General features: G+C 43.1%; 1 protein-coding gene across 1 annotated transcript in view; it reads left to right on the top strand.

Moving 5' to 3' along the window:
• The window catches only part of OBI1 (ORC ubiquitin ligase 1), a 42785-nt gene extending 29811 nt beyond the window's left edge, over window positions 1–12974 (top strand). The window contains exon 6 of the mRNA XM_047080927.1: window positions 9191–12974. Within this exon, the coding sequence (XP_046936883.1) occupies window positions 9191–10706 (1516 nt within the window). The 3' untranslated portion in view covers window positions 10707–12974. The remainder of the gene's footprint in view (window positions 1–9190) is intronic.
• Window positions 12975–21629: the final 8655 nt, after the last annotated feature.

Here is a 21629-nt window from a genome sequence, read left to right as displayed (position 1 = left end):
GAACTCTCTTCCTCTTCAATTTACGTATGCAGCCCAACACTAGGATTGTTTGTGTTAAGAATTTCTAGGTATCTCAGCAAGAATTTTCAGCATCACGATTTTTAACTACAAATGCGTGGTTAGTTTAATAAACATGCACACACGAAACTTCCTTTAAAATTGTGTTAATAATATGAGCTGTTATTTCAAAACTCTGCTCTCTGTTTGAAAGCTTACAAAGCAGACTGTGCCTTAATCTTTAAACAGTACTTTTGGGAGGTAAAGGGAAGAAAGATGGCTGCACAGGCCTTATTTCTTTATCTGGTTCCACTTTCCATGTCACCTCTTTAAGGGGGAAATTGTGACTTCTTTATTCTTGCAAATGTTGAAGCACTTTCTATTCTGTGCTAAAACTAAGATGCAGCATAATATAGTTTGTACTTTTTTTTTTTTTTAATGCCTCGATATTAGACCCTGAGACCAGTACCTATGTGATGTTTGGGCCCTAAAATTTTGCATTTAAAATTTTGCTCATTTCACATAAGTAGCATTGTTTCCTTACAGTTGAAGATGCCTGCTGATTATGCATGAGGTAGAAAGATGATCATGTATACTTTCTGTAGTTAGCACACTTAAAGATGGAGCTTTCGGGGCGCCTGGGTGGCGCAGTCGGTTAAGCGTCCGACTTCAGCCAGGTCACGATCTCGCGGTCCGTGAGTTCGAGCCCCGCGTCAGGCTCTGGGCTGACGGCTCGGAGCCTGGAGCCTGTTTCCGATTCTGTGCCTCCCTCTCTCTCTGCCCCTCCCCCGTTCATGCTCTGTCTCTCTCTGTCCCAAAAATAAATAAACGTTGAAAAAAAAAAAAAAAAGATGGAGCTTTCGAATTTGTGGTTCTGGTTCAGACTTAGTCTTCATATCTCAGGTTAAAATAGCCACCCTCTTTTGGGAACCTGAGTAGCTCAGTCGGTTAAGTGTCCGACTCTTGGTTTTGCCTCAGATCATGATCTCAAGGTTTGTGAAATTGAGCCCTGCATTGGGCTCTGCGCTGACAGCGCAGAGCCTGTTTGGGGTTCCTTGTCTCTGTCTCTCTTTTTGTCTCTCAAAATAAATAAATAAACTTAAAAAAAAAATAGCCACTGTCTTTGGGTTGGCATTTGCCAGGGTGATGTCTGTGCTATAGTTTCCTGAAAGGCCACTTTAACGAATGATCTTTGGAAGTTACAAAATATTCTTGAGCTTGTATCTAGAACATAGTCGGTGTTTGATAAATATTTATAAATTTTGTGCATACATATCTGCATGACTTCCTGTATCTTTCTGTATTTCCTCACCATGTTTTATTAGAAAATGCACGTATTAATAAATATTACAGCAATGTTCTTAACTGTACGTACAAACTGTGTGCTCAGCAAACCTAGCTTGTGTTTTACATTACTTTATAACATAAACAGGTGCTTATATTACTTAAGAAGGAATCTCATGTTCAAGCACTTCATGTGATTTCAGACATGGTATTTGGACTCAGACTTGAATTCAAATCCTATCCTTGAACAAGAGACAGTCTTTTTAAGCTTCTCATTTCTTATCTTTAAAATCAAAATAACATCATTTTTCACAAGGTTGACATAACAATTCAATTAAAAAGATAGGGGCTTCTGGGTGGCTCAGTTGGTTAAGTGCCAGACTCTTGATTTTGACTCAGGTCATGATCTCACAATTCATGAGATCGAGCCCCACATCAGGCTCTGCACCGAGAGCAGAGAACCTGCTTGGGATTCATTCTCTCTCTCTCTCTCTCTCTCTCTCTTTTTCTCTTTCTCTTTCTCTTTCTCTTTCTCTTTCTCTTTCTCTTTCTCTCTCTCTCTCTCTCTTTCTCTTTCTCTTTCTCTCTGCCCCTCTACTTCATGTTCTCTCTACCTCTCTTTTTTTCTCAAAATAAATAAATAAACATTAAAAAAAAAGATCTTCTATAACAAGCATATAGCAATGTGCTTGATCCAAGTAAACATTTAATAAATAGTGGCTGCTGCTGTTATTTTTGTCACCATCATTGTCAGTAGTCATCAGGCTACTGTTAAAGAATTACTATAATTACATTTACTCTTGGTAAATTCCATCATAAAAGTTCACTTCATTTATTTATTTATTTGATGATGGGCTGTTTCTTTCTTTCTTTATTTGATGATGGTCCAGAAAACAGAAATGTTGTCTTGAGTCTTCTGGAGGGAAGAATGCTTCCTGTTCTCTCAGTCTGCCTCATATTTTTAATGTATTTTTGTGGGACCAACTTGTGTGTCTAGGATTGGCCATAGACCATACTTTTATGATGAATAAATTCTCTAAGAATATAGCATTTTCATAACAGTATTTAACTTTAAAAAGAAAACTCTTGAAGAAATACTGGCAAGTCACACAGCTCAGCAGCAGATAAAAATGCATAGGCCACTTCCCAGAGCTTCCCTAGTAGTTTATTGTATTTAAAAAAAATTTTTTTAATGTTTATTTATTTTTGAGAGACAGAGACAGAGTACGAGTGGGGGAGGGACAGAGAGAGAGGGAGACACAGAATCCAAAGCAGGCTCCAGGCTCTGAGCTGTTAGCACAGAGCCCGGCACAGGGCTCGAACCACAAACCATGAAATCATGATCTGAGCTGAAGTCAGACACTTAACCGACTGAGCCACCCAGGCGCCCCTTCCCTAGTAGTTTAAATTTTTTTTTTAATGTTTATTTATTATTGAGAGAGACAGAGACAGAGTGTGAGCATGGGAGGGGCAGAGAGAAAGGGAGGCAGAATCCAGAGCAGCCTCCAGGCTCTGAGCTTGCTGTCAGTACAGAGCCTGACACGGGGCTTGAACTCACAAACTGCGAGATCATGACCTGAGCCGAAGTCGGACATTTAACCAACTGAGCCACCCAGGCGCCCCCCACCATCCCTAGTAGTTTAAAGACAGAATGCTCCCCACCGTCCTCCTGACACATACACAAGAGTTAGATAGATATGGGTGAACACAGAGATGACCCTTTGGAAGCAGGTGAGAGAAAGGCCCCTACCACCATATACAGTTTTGAGCTTCTTACAGTCCTGGTCCTCTCTGCCCTCTTTCCTTGAAATATGCCCCTTTACCCACCCTGCACACATAAGCACAAGGCAGAACACAGTACTTGGGCCTCTCCCTGTTCTTCCCACTCCTGTCAAAACTCATGTTCCTGAAGAGCTCATGTTACAAGCTACTCACTTAAATTATGTGTAATCAAAGACAGGAGTTTGCAAATTTAAGGAATCTCTCACTGGTGAATTTTGCTTTAGAAGAAAATACTTAGGAGTGGGAAAGAAATAATGGGATGTTCTTCCCTTCCAAACCCTACCTCTCCTCTGTTTAAAATAAGATATTTTTCTAATATCTAAAACTCAGAATGAGAAAATATGCAATTGGCAGTTATATAGACAGGCAACTCTACAAATAAAATTCCCCCTGTGAATGGGTTATTCTTTTTTAGGGTAAGTAAGTGGTAGTTATTTTTAAAAAAATTTCGAGACTGGGGTGCCTGGGTGGCTCAGTCGGTTGAGTGTTCGACTTCAGCTCAGGTCATGATCTCACAGTTTGTGAGTTCGAGCCCCACATCGGGCTCTGTGCTGACAGCTCGGAGCCTGGAGCCTGGAGCCTGCTTCAGATTCTGTGTCTCCTTCTGTCTCTGCCCCTCCCTCACTTGTGCTCTGTCTCTCTCTATCAAAAATAAATAAATCAAAAAAAAAATTTCAAGACTCATAAGTTTACTTGGTTTTCTTACATATCAACTGTTCCTTTAGTATAGGTGATCCTCACTTTGCACAGTTGTGTATGACCACAAAAAGGCTATTCAGGTTAAAACCATGAAAAGCAATCTTAATCATCAATGAGTAAACCAAGTTGCTTTATAAACTTTGATAATTTTTGTCCAAACATTAAATCTCTTGTTATCAGTTACAAATGTATATGGAAATAAATAGTAAAACTAATTAGTGTGTTAATATTTACACAGTACAATTTAAAACATTAGAAACATTGCAAATTAAGGTATTTCTTTGTTAAAAAAACCTGTGGAAAATAATCTGAATAGTGCTTGTCTTTGTATCATAACTTACGATATGAAGCCAGTATCTTTTCTGATGCCTTGATGAATTGCCATACTCCTAAGTTTGCATCAGCTCCCAACATTTTATCCTTAATGCTTTCAATGTCGTGAAATATCTCCATATTGCCTTAATGTGAAGTTTTTTACCAGCCTGTCACTTCCTCTAGACATCTTTATTCTTTTCATCACAACTACTTTTCTTATTTATGTCAATAAGTTTGCCGCTCCCAAGTTCCTCTGGCATTGCTAGGGTCTCTCAAATAGTGACAGTTTCAACATTTCTGTGGTCAGATCTTCAGTAACTACATTTACAAATGCATCCAGTTTTACTTCTAGCATTGATCACTTTACATTTCTTTGGTCCACCGTTTTTGTTGGCCAGTTCTGTCTTTTGATTATTCATCCTTGTAAAATGTATGTGGCAGCACTACATGTTTTACTGTCTGTCTGTGAACTGAATAACAGATGCAGACTGACCAATCACTTTCAGACTTTGAAAGAAGTGACCTGATTGGTCACTGATGCACATCTGTTATTTATGTAGTGTTTTGTGAACCGAAAAGCGAGTAGTGAGATTTTTATTTTATGCAGTTTCATGCAGTTAGTCACAGCTAATATAATGTGGTAAATGTGAACCACATTGTTAAGTGACTGGGGTTACTTAACTGAACTGTGGCAACTGAAATTTACGCATATATGAACCATGTACAGCAAGGATATCTATGCTGGAAAACTGTCACGTAGGCCAGATTATAAAAGCTGATCCAGATCCAAAGATTGCTTTCACTTTCTTTTACAGTTACTACCTCAGCGAGCAACTAAGGGAAAGATGTGAAATCAAAGATACATGGGAGGCAGGTAGATTCACCTCCCTGGTGTCGCCCGGTGTCCTGAAGATGTTTCTGAAGTTTAGTGGTCTCAGCAACCCACTGGGCTTGATGTATTTATCCCTTTTGTGGGGATGCCATTGAGAACTAGAGACGCAAAGTTAATTACTCAAGTTTTCACAAATAGTTAATGGCAGCATAGCACTAGAGGTTAGGTCTTTTGGTACTTTGAGCACATCTTACTACTCCTGTGTGATGGGCTGTGAGAAAATGCGGACTGAGGAACTTTTCATTGTTAAAGACACTCTACTCTATAATACCTCAGAGGTCAAACCAATAGGACTTTCATCTCTCTTACTGCTAATAGGGACAGGAACAATCTTGCACCTCTGTAGCTTTTTGGACAAGGAGCCCTAATCCAGAATGTATACATCAGTTAGCATTGCAAGCTGAAAAATCCTTTAAGCTTCTCCTAGATTCTAGCAGAACATACTTGTGGTATATCAGTTGCAGCTCCCACACTGCTTTACGAGGTTTTCTCTGACATAATGAAGCCTTTGGCCATCACTGCTACTTTGAAAATCAAAGCCTTTTGGTCTCTAATGGAATGTTTATAAAAATACTCCATTTTGAAATTTGCTCAGGAAAAGGAAGTATGGTAAATGATGTTAGAATTCCCTCCGGCTTGCCTTGGCATTGATTCATTTAATGTTATGTACTCTGGAAATATCTGGAATTAGTGTGAATCAGAGTATTAAAACCCAAAGTTAAATAAGCCGTTATCTTCATTGTCTTCTTTTATGGAAGTATCGCATCAGATATGCAGTCCTAATTGTTATTTCTATATGACTTGATTAATTTCTCTTTGCCAAATTTAATATAGATACCTTTGTAAGCTAAAAATTCCTAATAACTATGTCAAAGTCTTATATGTTTCCATTCTTTTGCTAAGGTTGAAGTGCAAGTTTTTTTTTGTTTTTTTTTTTTGTTTTTTTTGGTTTTTTTGGAAGCAGTATAAGATGGCAAACCTGTAGTAAAAAACAAAACAAAAAACCCACAAAACTGTACTGTGTATATGTTGTCCTCTGTTGCTTTCTTTGGTGCCAGTGAAAAAAAAAAAAGAAAGAAAAACAGTCCAAAGTATGAAACATTCAATTTAGTAATATAACAACTCATAATACTTACATGTAATAGAGGCCCATGGACCTTTGGCCCATCCTGTCCTGCGGTGTTGGCTCTGTCTTGCTGTGTCAGGCATTGATGCATCTTAAAGTAAGAAAATAACATTTATTCAAGAAGTATTTAATGAGGACTACCGTATACCAGGAGTTGTTCTAGGGGGCTAGCAGTAAACATAAGATGGCCAAACTCCCTGCTTTCCTGGAGCTTATACTTTAATTGGAGAGAGAGAGAGACAAAAACAGATTACATTGATTGATTAATTAATTGATCAGTTCCATGGCTTTCACTGTACATTTCTGTTAGTTTGCCCACCAGTACAAGCCTCTTATTAGCATGGTAAAAAGGTCTGATCACTCAGAGTATTATAGACTTGTAAAGTATTGAAATGGAACTTTGGGGAATTGAGGGCAGTGACCTTTTAGAAAACCACCAGCTCCATCAGTGACTTCTGCTTGCTTGTCCCTGTCATATGTGCTCCATTGCTGGCCTTTGTTGTTAGTTCTCATGGCACTTCAGCTTTCTCTCTGAAGTAACACAATTCATGGTTAGGGCTGTCCTTTTGACTTCAACTCAGAACCATTTATTAACTTGCTTCTTTTCAAAACATAATTTAAAAATAAACATAGGGGCAAATGTAGCATCTTAAAGTGACATTATATTTGAAATTCCAGGCTGAAACCTAGAATAAGAAACTATAAATATTTTGGGAAACATTTCTTATTTGTCACTTGTCTTTCCTTATGTAAGCCTCTGAGTTCCCAAGGACATCCTTTGGTAATAGCTGACTTACTATCTAGTAACATTATTCGATTTTAAATCGTTTGATTTTTTTCATTTGAGTTTACCTTTATTGTAAAAATTGCACTTAAGAAAAAAATTTTTGATAAGCTAATTTTAAGGCTGTCACTTTTGCCGTTCGCATTAAAAAAACATGATACACAGTTTTTCCATTTAAAAATATGTGGGTTATTTGATTATGCCACAGTGGTTACAGTCAAGAACTCACTAACATTTTTGCTGATGTCCTTAAGATCTTTGTTCACTCTTTAAAATTCTCTCACAGAAACTATAGCTCTTTCAACTATAGCATTTACAAACCAAACATTTGTCTCTAACAAAGAAAGAAAAACTACTAGCATTCATTTAACCAGATATTCATAGTAGTAAACTTTGTCTTTAAAATAGGGAGGCTTATTATTGTATTTGGTTTTGTTTTTGTTATACCTGTGGTTTTTGCTTTGTTTTTTAGAAGGGAGTGTGCTCTTTCCGGGAGTTCAGTTAGTTGCAATGAGTAGATCAATATTCAGTACCGTGTCTTTTAAGGCCCTTTCTAACTCTGAGATTTTATGAATCTATATTTACCTTTGCCCCACTTTTTACTCTTAGTGACCAGCCAGAGCAGGGATTGTGTCAGAGTGAACTACAGCATGAATTGGGCTGTATGTAGGAGAAGGTGTTGGGCATTGAGTGAGAGGCATACAGCATGTAGTGGTTGACTCTAAAAGGTAGTTGCTGTGGATTTCCTCTCCTTTATGTTTTTTTTTTTTTAATACCTAGTACATTTTCTTACTTGTAATACTTTTATAATTAGGGGGAAAAGGAAGAAAAAGATAAACCCATAGGTAGAAACAATTTTTAGAAGTTACCTTGTTGGGGCACCTGGGTGGCTCAGTTGGTTAAGTGTCTGACTCGATTTTGGCTCAGGTTATGATCTCACAGTTCATGGATTCAAGCCCCCACATAGGGCTCTGTGCTAACAGCCTGGAGCCTGCTTGGGATTCTCTCTCCCTCTCTCTCTGGCCTTCCCTAACTTGCTCGCATGCAGATGCACTCTCTGTCGCTCACTCAAAATAAGTAAGTAAACTGAAAAGAAGAAGAAGAAGAAGAAGTTGGAGTTGTTACCTTCTCAAATACTTCCCTCCAGACAATCCGTGAATTCTTCAAGATGGATCAATATTTAAGTCATCAAAAAGATGATTAAAAGGAGGCTTTTTAAAAGAACTTCTGTGGCAAGAAATATTTTTCACGGGGTTAGAATGTAAGGCTTACGTTTATTGGCTTGTAAGAAGCAGTTTTCTTGAAAGATGGAATTTTCTTTGGTGTTCAGATGGAATTTAAGGTAGGCATTTTATATCCATTGGAGCTGGGACAGTCTTATTGATGTTTGTATCCCCCACTCTGGATAATACCATGAGCCTGTACTAGGTGCTCAGAAGCATTTTCTGAGCTGAACCCAGTACCCATTCTTAAGGGAATAATGAAAACAAGATAATGCTGAGTAAAAGAAGTGAATTTTTGATGTGTTCTTTTTCATTTACTCTCCAAAATGTTCCTTTCCAGGAAATGTAAAAATGTTTTTATGCGTAATATATTGGAACCACAGGTACTGACTTTGTATTTCAAAGTTGGAAGAAATGAGATTGATGTCCCACACAGTTGTAAAATGCCAAAATAAGTAGAAATGAAATGAATTAAAGCCCAGTGTTCAGAAGGCCAAGTAAAAGCTTCAGATCAAGGGTGGCTATAATTGAAAGGGTCCAAATAAGTATTTAAAACCACCCCTGCTGGGACTGCTAAGATTTCTGAATTTCAAATTGGCATTTTATGTTTGACAAGGTGACATTGTACAAGAAATGTATTGTAAAACACTGCTGTACGATAGGAAAATGATTGAATGTAAATATTTCAAGATGTGGACCACTGTTCAAATGTTATCATAAATCTTTGCCATTGTTTTAGGGGATAACCCTGCATGCATATATGAGCTGAATTGATAGAGCTAGCTCTTGGAAGGGAAGTCAGCAGTGAGTTTCTGCCTCTCTGCCATTACTAGTCTTATTTGACCACAAAAGTATCCTACGAGATCTTTGCCAGTATTATCATATGCATATTATTACATACAGTGCAGAAACTCTTTTTTGAAGATACTACATCTGTCTGGTATTGCTTTTGAACTGTTCCATCGACTGGTCTGAAAGGTCACTGGTATGTGAGATTAGAATGGGCTGACATAGTTTGCACCCTTAACTTTGAAAAAGAAAGAACAAAGCTTGAACTGTAAAGTTAACTGTCCTTCCATTCCTTGCAGGTTTGGAAGGTTTACAGTAGCTGCTCTTCAGTCCAAAGTAGAACAGCATGAACGTGAAACCAATCGCCTCAAGAAAGCCCTGGAACGAAGTGATAAATATATAGAGGAACTAGAATCTCAGATTGCACAGCTAAAAAATTCAAGCGAAGAGAAGGAAGCTATAAATTCCATTTGCCAGAGAGCACTTTCTACAGATGGCAAGGGGAGCCTAGGCGGTGAGGAGGATATGGCATCAAAGAATCAAGGTGATGGTGCCAGAAAGCAGCTTGGCTCATCCACCTCAAGTTCTCACCTGCCAAAGCCTTCCAGCAGTTCTGCCAGGCAGGAAAGCACCAGCAAAACAGAACCAAATTGTTCTAAGAACAAAGACCTGTATCAGAAACGGGTGGAAATAATGTTAGATGTGACAGATACAAGTATGGATACTTACTTGGAAAGAGAATGGGGTAATAAGCCAAGTGATTGTATACCCTACAAAGATGAAGAACTTTATGATCTTCCAGCTCCTTGTACTCCTTTGTCCCTTAGTTGCCTTCAGCTCAGTACTCCAGAAAATAGAGAGAGCCCTGTGGTCAAAGCAGTGGGTTCCAAAAAGCACTCAAACCATCTCAGAAAATTGGTGTTTGATGATTTTTGTGATTCTTCGAATGTTTGTACTAAAGATTCATCAGAAGATGATAGAAGTGAAAATGAAAAGAAATCAGAATGTTTTACTTCCTCAAAGACAGGGTTTTGGGATTGTTGTTCCACGAGCTATGCCCAGAGCTTGGATTTTGAAAGCTCAGAGGGAAACACAATAGCAAATTCTGTTGGAGAAATTTCTTTAAAATTAAGTGAGAAATCAGGCTCATGCATATCCAAGAGGTTGAATTCTATTCGCTGTTTTGAAATGAATCGGACAAGAACATCCAGTGAAGCATCAATGGACGCAGCTTACCTTGACAAAATATCTGAGTTGGATTCAATGATGTCGGAGTCAGACAACAGCAAGAGCCCTTGTAATAACGGTTTTAAGTCAGTAGATTTGGATGGGTTATCAAAGTCCTCTCAAGGCAGTGAATTTCTTGAGGAACCAGATAAGTTGGATGAAAGAACTAAGCCAAACCATTCCAAAGGTTCTCTAACTACTGATCAGTTAGAAAATGGAAATGAATGGAAACCCACTTCTTTTTTTCTCCTCTCTCCATCTGACCAAGAAATGAATGAAGATTTTTCACTCCATACCAGTTCTAACCCAGGAACTAATGAAATCAAACCACCGAGCTGTTTGTTTCAGACTGAGTTTTCCCAGGGTGTTTTGTTAAGCAGTTCACACCGGCTATTTGAAGATCAGAGGTTTGGATCATCTTTGTTTAAGATGACCTCAGAGATGCATGGTCTTCATAACCACCTTCAGTCTCCTTGGTCTACTTCTTTTGTGCCTGAAAAGAGGAATAAAAATATCAATCAGTCAACGAAAAGAAAAATCCAGAGCAGTCTTTCCAATGCCAGCCCATCAAAAGCAACGAAAAGTTGACTCATTAGAAAGGTGTCATTTGTGTTTTCGTCCTGAGAGGAATATAAGTTTTTAAAGTTACTTTTTCCCTCATAAAAGTTCTGTACAATTTTGAATTGATAATCTGTAGTCAAGTGTCAAGTCAGAGTGGTGAATTAGCCTGTACCCAGAATACTTTTAAAGAATTTGTCCTTTTTCATTTTCATTTGGGGATCTTTTTAATCAGAAAAGGTAGGGAGAGGGTTTCTTTTAATGAATATTGTATGTATCTGGTTTGGGTGTATTTTGTTTTCTTGAGTCTTGATTTAGCTGTTAGATACAGTGGCCTGTAAATGAGCCTCAGTTGTCTTCAGAACGTGGATTTCTTCAATAAAACTTTTCATATTGTCTACACACTGCTTATAAGACACTTGAGTTTCTTTAAAGCTTTCCTTGGGTGGAAGTTATTTTGCCTGCCCCTTTTTATTTATGTTTAGTGATGGCCCAACTTTTAGGTAAGGCCATGGTGGAAAAATAGCACTCTAAGCTTAGTCCAGTATTCATTTGCTTTTTTTTTTTTTTTTTTTTTTAGGTTTTATGTATGTTTGCGTTTTTAACATTGTGTTTTGTCCGGTTTTTGTGAAAACATTTTGCTAGTATGAAAGAATACGTTTTGTATATGAAAATATTTGTTTTATATCAGGTAGCTTTCATTTGCTCATCTTTTTGTGTGCGTCGAAAATCAGAAATTGAGCCTACCTTGGAAAGAAGGCACAGAACGGTTGGGTTTGGAGGATCCTAAACATGGTAGCTTTATTGTTCCAGATACACAGGTGCAGAACTGCCCTTTGCCAAGTTCTTGATCCACTTTTATCCTGGTGGGGCTTTTTTTGGAGTGATCAAGTTCTTGTTTGCATGTTACTATTCTTTGTGGAAACTGTATGCATGGTAGCGTTCTTGCTTGCACTGTTTTCCTTACTTAAGAAAAAAAAGTTTTAGTTGGCTAATAGAATATCTTTTATGTAGGATAAAAATTTTTTCATGAAGAATGTTAAGGAGATGAGAATAGGTGAGCTAAGCACAATTTTTAATTTGGGCTCCGAAAAAGTATATTCTGAACATGTTTGGTATGCCTATATAGGCCTTTCAAAATGGTTTGTATGCTAATGACTTGTTTATCTAATGTGCACTGAACATTTTACATTAATACTGTACTGTTTTACATTAATACTGCATGCTTTTCTATGTGAATTGAATAAAGGATGTCATAAGCACTGTAATCCTTGATGGTGTCTCAGATATTGAATTAGCCTATAAAGACCAGTAAAACTTGTAATTTTTAATTGGTCATGATAATATAGGGGTTGACAAACTATGGAGCATGGACCAAATCTGGCCTATACCTGTTTTTTGTGGAAGGAAGTTCTGTGAACTATAAAAATGGTTTTTGCGCTTTTTGATGGTCTTTGAAAATCCAAAATACTTCCTAATACAGAAAAGTGATATAAAATTCAAATTTCAGTGTTTCTAAATAAAGTCTTTATTAGAACATAGCTACACTCATTTGTTTACGTAATACCTGTAACTGCTTTTGCGTTACAGTGGCAGAGTTGAATAGTTGCCACTGAGACCGTATGGCCCACAAAGCCTAAAATATTTACTGTTTGGCCTTTTACAGAAAAATTTGCTGACCCCTGTTATAATAGATTCTAAGGATTCAATAAAACCATAAAAGTATAACAAATCAGTTTTATGATTTGAAGAATCATGCCCTCCACTTTTGGAAATAATAAGGGCCCAAAAGAAAAGCTAATGTAAAGCATCATTTTTATTTTATCATGTATGTTTTCCAATAAGTATTTGTGTGGTATTTTTTCTTTTGATATGTTAATGGATACTCTTAGAGATATTAATAGTTTAGGTGTCTTTGACAATGTGGTAAATATATTTGAAATTTCACTAAATATAAAAACCTACAATTTTTCTCAGTAATCACAGAGTAAACTTGGGGGTAAGCCTCACTCTAATTCTGTCTGTAACTCTTCTTTACTATGAATGTGTCAGTTTTAAATTCATTAATCCAGTATAAACTGACAGTGTGCCATGGCAATCCAGAATGTGTAACCTGATTTACTAATGCCTAATCAGGGTTAGTGTCTATATTGGACCAGAGCATTTCCCAGCTGCTTCAGAAACCTTGCTCCATCCTTCCTAAAACAATATTTCATGTATTAAATTAAACCTGTGACTTTTTCAGTTGAAGGTAATAACCTCCAGGATTTTATTTGTTTAACGTTTATTTTTGAGAGAGAGAGGGAGAGAGAATGAGGGGAGGGGGGAGGGTGGAGAGAGAGGGAGACAGAGGATCTGAAGCAGGCTTTGAGCTCTGTCAGCACAGAGCCCAATGTGGGGCTCAGACTCACAAACCACAAGATCATGACCTGAGCTGAAGTCAGAAACTTAACCAACTGGGCCACTCAGCCACCCCTGCAGGATTTTATTTTAATCACGTATTCTCATTTGTACTCTGTTACCATAATCTGATATATCATAATAAGTACAGTGGTTTCGTATTTTCAAGTACATCTATTATATGCACACTGTAGACACAAAAACTTCTATTGAAACCAAGTACTTTGCTAAATTTTATTTCCTAATAATCCTCTTTTCAAACTCTGTGAGTCAAGAACTCATCCCCACCTTACAAATAAGTGAATTGAAGATTAGTGATTACATGGCTGGAATGGGACAGAACCATGTCTTAGAGCTGGGCCTCTGACTCCAGACCTTGTACTCTTCCTCCCCCGTGCATGAGAGTTCGCATTTGTAGGCCAAAGGATGAATGGAATTGAAATTTCCAAGGATTCTTTTTAAAGTACTACTTTAGAAGTATTAGCATGTTTCTTTTCAAGTAGCATTTAATTCCTGCCAGTGTTCCAGGGTCTAACTCCACCACTAAGGTAGAAGCTCAAGGATGGGAGTTGTGTGCCACTTTTAACTGTAGAAAGATTCACATTAACTCTGACATGTAGCCTCTCCCTACTGAGAGGCTATGTTAGAAAAAGATGCACTCTTGATAAGAGAAGCAGACACTAACAGTTCATGTCTATAAAAACAGCATCTTTTGATTGCTCATCTAAAATGTAATGGCTAAGGAAATGTGACGTGATCTAGATTTTGTTCTGACATGACCTTTAGTGTTCATCTTTTAATTTTCAAAATCTTAATTCTATCCATAATGACATGTCTTTTTCCTGTTTTAATGGATCAGTTGAGACTAAAACTGAAAATGGGAGACTTTAAGATTTATAGTCCCTTAAATTCAAATATACTTTGTATTTCTATAATCTCTTTTGTATCTACATTTGGTTCAAAACTAAAGGTACCACTGAACAAGGGAAGAACTTTGGTCTTACACCCTAAGCTGTTTCAGAAACTTGTTTCTAATACTTGAATGGTTTTCAGTTATTCAAAGTGTAATACATACACTAGATTTTGTACCTGTGAATGACACTTGTAGAACATCAAACTGAGATAACAGTTTAACTTTTATGGAATGTGGCTTATTAGATTAAAAGTATTTCCCAAAGCCTCATAAGGTCTTTCATTCCTATTTGTGCGAGTCCTACAACACTGTTTTTGCCTGTGATGATGTAACCCTACCCTTTTAATAATACTTGGCAGAGAGAAAACCTTTTAAGCAATGATCTCAGAGTGCATAGTGAACATTTATTGCCTAATTCTCGGAACCCCACTCTGAGCGAGGAAACATCTATTAAGATGCAGATTTCTTTTAAGAAGAACCCTTCTGGAGCTCAAGCTAGGGTGATCTTCAGTTTTATGTGACAGATGCAGCCTAGAAATACCTTGGAAGTTCCACTTCATGAAACGGTAGATTTTTAGGCTTGCTGTGTCTTATCAGGGAGCAGACCCCCCCCCTCTAAGAAATGGTCCTTGGATCAACCAACTGTGGAGAAAGAAGTGTGTGCCTTCTGTGACACTTGTAATTTGGGCGTGTAAAGATCCAGTTCCCAAGGACAATGATTTAGGCATGTAAATGAGACTTTCTATGAGGACAGGAGCTAGTTGTGGCCCTTTTTGATTCTAATAACGTGGTGAGTAGAAAAAGTCGGTGTTGGGGGTAGGTTGGAGCAGAGAGGAAATCAGGCATCTTACCGGAAGTGCTGTTAGCTTTGGGTCTTTAAGGATGAATAAGAGCTCGGTGCGGAAAAGAACGTCCCTTGCTCGCTATCCTTGAAGGAGCATCTGTTTAGCAGACGTCTCAGAAGAGATGCTGAAGGACCCATTCTCTGATGTCAAGGCTCCTGATTGAGAAAGGTTTCTAGATTGCTCCGGCCTGAGCTTGCAAGTTTGGCTTTGCTCCGCCTCCTCTTTCCAAGCGTCTCCTGAGGCTCTAAGCTCGCCCTCGCCGCCAGGGCCGGCGGCCTGATGGCGAGACAGTGACTCCCTGGGCGCTGGAAGGCTCAGGAGGTGGCAGGGCTGGCCCATCATCTGTCCATTAAGCCGAGGCTTTGCGCTTTGAGGGCCGGAAGGCGCGACCTCGCTTCACTCACAGGGTCATCTTTGTGCTGAAGGTGGGGAGGTGAGGTCTAGCCCGCTAGCCTGGGCTCTGGGCCCCCTTTCCTCCCTCTGATTCCAAGGAACCCAGCTTTCCGGGATTTCCGCAGCCAGTGCTGCTCTTCCCCCAACCCCCGCCCCCCCCAGTGCCCCGGGGGGGACCCACCCGCCCAGGCCCCTCGGGCCGGAATATCCCGCGCTCTCGAGGGCGCTGTCAGCTGGTCCCGCCCAGACCCCACCCGAAGAAACGACTTGCTTTGAGGTTTCCTTTCATTTTATTACCACTCCCGAAACCTGGCGATTAAGACGCGAAACCAACAAAGAGTTTTCTTTCCACCTTAACCTTGCACACAATCCTTTAACAAATTAATTAATCCTAATGAATTAACACTTCATTTATTTAAACGCGCTACAGTCCATGAATTAAATTTTCATGCAGTGATTAAAGGCTGTTAAAATATGCATGATTTCGTTAAAATTTTATAATAAATCAGGGCAATGTGTTACATGACAAGGCAACTATTTCCCAGTCCCTCGCAAGGGGCTTTGATTTGTGCGGGCGGCGAGGAGGAGGGGCGGCTGGCGGCGGCGCCGGCGAGCGCTGGAGCCCGGCGACAGGACCCAACTCCGCACTTCTGGCGCTTGGACTCGCGGCTTCGCGCTTTCCTCGGCGGCTCCCGGCTCTCCTAGGGATCCTGCTCCAGCAGGCAGAGCTGAGCCTGCGGAGGGCGATGGGCGCCAGCCTCCGGGTCCCCGGAACCGCACTCGTGGAGGGCCGGGGGTCCTCTGCTGTCCACTTGCGCCAGCGGAGCTCCCTCCACCTGGGGCCTGCGTGCGTCCGAGTCGCAGCGGTGGGCAGGCGGCTGAGCCGAGGGAAGGCGACAGAATTTCCATCTCGTCGCATAGGGTCACTGGCGGGAGTGCCTGCTGTAGAGTTGGTTCGTTCGTTGTTGTTTTTAACCCGGGGACCTCGAACCCCTTCTCTGACCAGCGCGCTCTTCCAGTTTTGAAAGATCCTGGGTGGGGCGGGGGCGACTTGCCTCCTCTTGGGATCTAGACCACACGGGCGCGTGGCCCCGTTTAGTGATACAACATTGTTCACACGGACAGCGTAACTGGTTCTGGCAGCTAGCGGGCGGGGGAGGCCATGCCCCTGTTAGGATGGAGATGTAGTTGTCCGGCCTCACCCGCAGATCTTTCACAAGGTAGGTTGGTTTTAAGTCCACAGAGAGATTAAGATTAAGGTGGAGCTGATGGATAGATAGATGCAGAGAAACACAGATAATCTCCACGTGTAACGCCAAGAGTGATAGTGACCGGCAGTGAACTTTACTGGGGGCGCATCATCTCGGGGTGGGGTGGTCGACATCCAGGAAAATGTTTCCAACGGAAGTTGCACTTGAATTAAACGGCCAGAAGAAAGAAAACAGTAGGTTTTCGACCGGCTCCCTCAAGAACCTTCTCCTCAGGTCCCATCTGGAATCCGGTCTGAACGCGGGGCGGGATCCTTACGAGAGATCACCGTGGGCCTCAATAACTCACCCCCTTCAACTTTGGGGGCAAGACAAGCAGCCCAGGGTGCGGGCCGGGCGCGGGCCGGGCGCGAAAGGGAGGACAGGGCCTTCAGGAAATCTCCGAGCTCCCGCCAGCAAGGACGTGACTCTGAACTCGCTGCTGGGGCAGAGCTGGGCCCTGGAGCTGGCTAGAGGGTAGGGCCACCGCCAAGCGCTGGCCCCGGTGGGTGCTGCGGCCTTGCGGCCTGCGTGGAGGAGGTCTGAGGACCCCGGCAGGACCCGCGAGGATCCCGGGCCCCCGCCAGCAGGAGAGACGCGACCGGCGTGCGCGAGGGAAGCGCTGAGAGGCAGCCCAGGCTTGGCCCGGGAAGGCGGCCGGGAGAGGAAGCGAAAGTACAGTCACCAGCAGCTCCTCCATTCCACCCTTCAGACAGAAAGTGTCGGAGCAAGAGGGTGCAGGGCCCACCCAAGTGCTGCTCCTCTTCGGAGAACCGACCCCCGCCCCTACTCTGAGCCTGCTCCTCGCCTGCCTGCCCCTTCACACTGCTTAAAAACAACCCAAGCGGCCTCTGCAACCGGCCAGCTTTGGGCTCTGGGGGCTTTCTCTGCGCGCAGAGTGCTGACTGCGCTGTGCAATGTGCCTAGTTTCAAAACTGGGCAAGTGCCCGCGGGAAACGTGGCTCCCCGAATCTGGCAGGTGCAGAGCTCCTGCTCCAGGCGCCAGAACCCGAGGTGGCCGGCCTGCAGGTAGCGCCAGATCTCTGGGTTCACGCTAGAACCCGGGGCCCGATCCTCTCCTCCCTATACACACACAACCTCCACGCACTTAAGTAGACATTCTTCAGGGCCAAAACCCTGTCCCTGAATCCGAACAAATAACTCGGGTCCAATCCCATAGGTGTGTGTATGCGTGCAGGTAGTGGCTGCGGAGTCCAGTGCTAATTTTCCCCATACCCCTTTGGAAGGAGAAAGGTAGCCCCAGCGGGCAGCAGCTGTCAGGCATTCTCTCCAGAGCTGGAGAGGTGGGTGGGTGGGTGCGTGGGTGTCCAAGGCTAGGAGAGTTCACTCCCAGCAGTGCTGGCCCTCACTCCAACCAAGGAATCTCTGCTCTCTGAGCTGGGGGGGGGAGGGGCTGGGGGGAAGAAGCTGCCAAAGGAGATGTGAAGTGGGGCCTGCCAAAGGAGGAGGAGAAAATTAATTAATGAGGGAAAGAAATGTGTCTCTGATCCAGATGATAGACTCCCTATCCCTGGGGGCGGAAATTCCTTGGAAATCAATAGCTATGCATTCATTATCCCCCTCTTGATAAAATGCAAAGCTATGAGCTAGGGGGAGGGGAGAATCTGTGGTGGTCATTAAACAAGGAGAAGGAAGGTGGGGAGAATCTTTCCAGGAATCTATGCCAAGGCTCAGACCCCATGTGGGCATCATTAGCACAGGCAGGGGCCAGCTAGTTACTGAGCTTGCCAATCCAGGAAAACAAAGCAGTAACATATTGGTGAGCCCCAGTCCACCACCCCTTTCAGCCTTGGGGTAAGTAGAGAAGGACCAAGGAACTGCCTGCAGACCTGCCACTATGCCCCATTCTCTAGCCTGGAGCTGAGGCCCGGCAGGTATGTGGCAAGATAAGTATCCCAGCATCATCTCCCAACCTGTCCCATATTTCTGTACAACGCCCTCTCGTTGTACCTGTCACACCTATACCACAAACACCTCTTTACCTAGGGCTGCCCCACTCTCCTAGACTGCCACCTCCTGGAGGGCAGATACCCATATTTTATACCTCATTTTCTCTCCAGTGTCTTGCCCTGGCCCCGACTGGTGATTACCAAGCATTTGAGGAAGGAAAGGAAAGTAGAAAGTAAATGAGGGAGAGATGAAATAATTGAACCCCAAAAAAAGAACAAGCTGCTATCCAGATTTACAGCTCTGTGTGGGGACAACACACCCCTCTGGCCCAGTCTTCATCTCCTTTTTAGGAGGAGAGGAGACCCTTCAGTGATCTTCCTCTAGCTCTCCCCCCACCCCATTAACCTTGGCTTGTTGAATTCTCTGGCTTTTACTCCTGCCCCTCCATCTGCCTTCTCTTCCTTCCCAGACACACATATTATTTCATGGGCGTTTTTACTCTGTGACAAACACCTTGCTAAGTACCATGGTGGACACAGATGTGCCCTAAATGGGCTTCCAGTCCATTGGTTGGGGGGTGGATTGGGAATTGAACCCATAGCCCTCCTATTTCTAACCCCAGGAAAAGCTGAGATATTCTGGGCAGAGGTCTGGCCCCACCCCTAAGGTGTTGTCTTAAGAAAGGTGTCCAAAGAAATGTGAACTAGGAGATGAGTGGGGGGTGGGAGTGGTGAACTTCTGATCTCTGTCAGGGGGTCTCCCCGCTGGATTTCCTGGTGCCCTCCCAGGGTGGTAGTGTGAGCAGAGATGAGCTTCCGGTACTCAGGGGCTGGCCTCGCTCTCTGGTGGTCCACCCAGCCCTAACCTGCGCTGTTTGAAATCCTGTCTCCTGTGCACGCTTCAGGGTCCCTAAAGGCCAGCGTTTCCCTGGGGGGCAGACAGGATCTAGGCGCTCGCCCTCTGTGGGACCTTTCCTTCCCCTAGTGAGAGAGCTCAGGGAACCGCTGCGAGGGGTGTCAAGAAGGATTAGGTTAAGCCTGGACACCCGGGGCGGCGACTACCTTAGGACTCACTCGCTCCCTCCAGCGAAGTCCTGCTCCTCTCCATTCCCTGCAGAGATAAAGTTGCATTTAGCACTCCCCAGGGACTACGTAATGGATGGAAACGCGGCTCCTCGCACCAGCAAGTGAACATCTTTCTTACTCCCCTCTCTGGCTGCAAAGGGGGTGGAGGGTAGAAGAAAAGAATAGAAAGAAAGAAAAAGCCATGGTGACGCCTGTGGGCTCTTCTTGGAATTTGAGTATTGAGTGCTAATATATGATAAATACGGACGCGTTTATTGGAAGAAAAGATCCACGCGAACTCAAATTAAGGTTTATAGAAATAAGATCGGCTCTGCGGTAGAAATACAGACCTCTTTGATGTGAGAAGGACCAGAAAGATTATTTATCTGATCTCTGCCTCCCATAAGTAGCCTCTTGCCGCTCTCCAGCTCTCTTGCCACAGATGTGATAGCATCTGGGCTGTTATTATCACCCGGGGCAAGTGCTGTATCCCTGGGGACTCGGCACCTGAACTGTGGTTCTCACGGGAGGCCCTTGATCTGCCTGCCACACAAGGGCCATATAACAGGTTGGCTAATTGATTCATTCTTCTTAGGTTTTGATTTCACAATAAGAGCATACATAAAAAATAAAGTCCGGATCAGAGCTTAGGTTTCTTTCTTTCAAGTTGGTTTGAATTAATATTTTAATCACATTTTCCTATAAACTGGCTTGATCCTATCTCCTACTGGAAAAGAGAACACACACACACACACACACACACACACACACACACACACACACACGGAGGGAGGGAGAGAGAGAGGCAGAGATAAGAGGCAAAGAAGCCAAAACGATGGAAGGGAAAAGAAAGTTCTCTTTTCAACATCTTATTCTTTTTTCTCTAAAGCAATTTCCTTTTCTGGAGTTTCCAGCATAAAGTGTGTGTGTGTGTGTGTGTGTGTGTGTGTGTGTGTGTGTGTACACGCTGAGGAGAGGAAAGGATCCCAACAACACCCTGTTAACTATTTTTCCTTTTGATTACTAGAAGCCTCAGATCACCCGGAGCTCGTTTGAAATGTGGGTTTGTACACGGTTAAAGGAGACAAACAATAAGAGAAATGCACAATTTCATTTCAACAGCGGTTCCCTGGTAGAACGCACACGCTCCTTGTGGCTCCTAAGTGGCTGTCACTGTCGGTGCCTGACACAGTTATATTCACAACAACAACAACAACAACAAAGTATGCGGAGGAAATTAAATTATATGGAAATCAATAGCGTCTGACTGCTTCAAACAAATGTCTGTCACCGCGATTATCCTCCAGGAACCTATTTATAAACCTTGAAAGAAACGGGTTCTTGCAGCAAAAGACAGCATCTTCTGCATTTCTGTGTTGTTATTTATACTGTATACAGAGGAATGCGCGGGCATAATTTAACATACAAATATCCAGCTGTATACATTATATAACAGCTTGTTAGACATCCCGGAGTGGAGGTGTGCCTAAGTAATGCGCATATATTCAGGGCTTGCGGTGGGGATGGGGGAGAGTTTGAGAGAGGGAAAACACCACCGGGCTTGTGAGCATCTTGTCTTTCTCCCCCTAAAAGGTGCGTACCCTCAGACAATAGCTAGCCCTTTTGATCTTTCCAGAGCCGCGGTGGGAAAGGTGAGGCGTGCAAGTGCGCATGCCCGGGTAGCTACAGGTGCATCACCTGCGCTGTCCTTGCTGGTGGTCACTATAAGAGCGGCTCCCAAGCGCCTGTCGCGGCCGGGAGAGCGCGCGCGCGCGCGCAGACGCACGGCGCCGCGGAGAGAGAGAGAGCGCGCGCCAGACAGACAGAGACAGCTGATGCCTGTCAGCGCTGCGGGGCCGGGAGCTCTCGCGAGAGCTCCCCGAACCGGCCGCGAGAAGTGGGGCTCAGGTGTAAGAGGAGTGCATCCCGTCGGCGCGCGGGGCTAGAGCTGTAGGAGAAGTGGGATCGCGAGGCCGGTGCGCGGCGCTCTGCACGGTCAAAGGGAGCGCCGGGCGGCAGCGGCGGCAGCAGAGGAGCAGCAGCAGCCCCCGGCGCGGCCGCCGCCTCCGCGCCGCCAGCCGCCGCGGCTGCAGCCTCCGAAGGGAGGCCGGGGGAGCCGGCGTGCGCACTTTCCGGCAGACTTTCGGAGTGTTTGTGGATTTACATGCCAAGCCATCAAG

The sequence above is a fragment of the Lynx rufus genome, unplaced genomic scaffold, assembly GCF_022079265.1.
Source record: "Lynx rufus isolate CCGP_SWC_20201006 ecotype Redwood Valley unplaced genomic scaffold, mLynRuf1.p SCAF_1, whole genome shotgun sequence".
Classification (NCBI taxonomy): Eukaryota; Metazoa; Chordata; class Mammalia; order Carnivora; family Felidae; genus Lynx; species Lynx rufus.
Note: the sequence above shows the minus strand (reverse complement) of the source record. Positions and strands in the feature narration are given on the sequence as shown.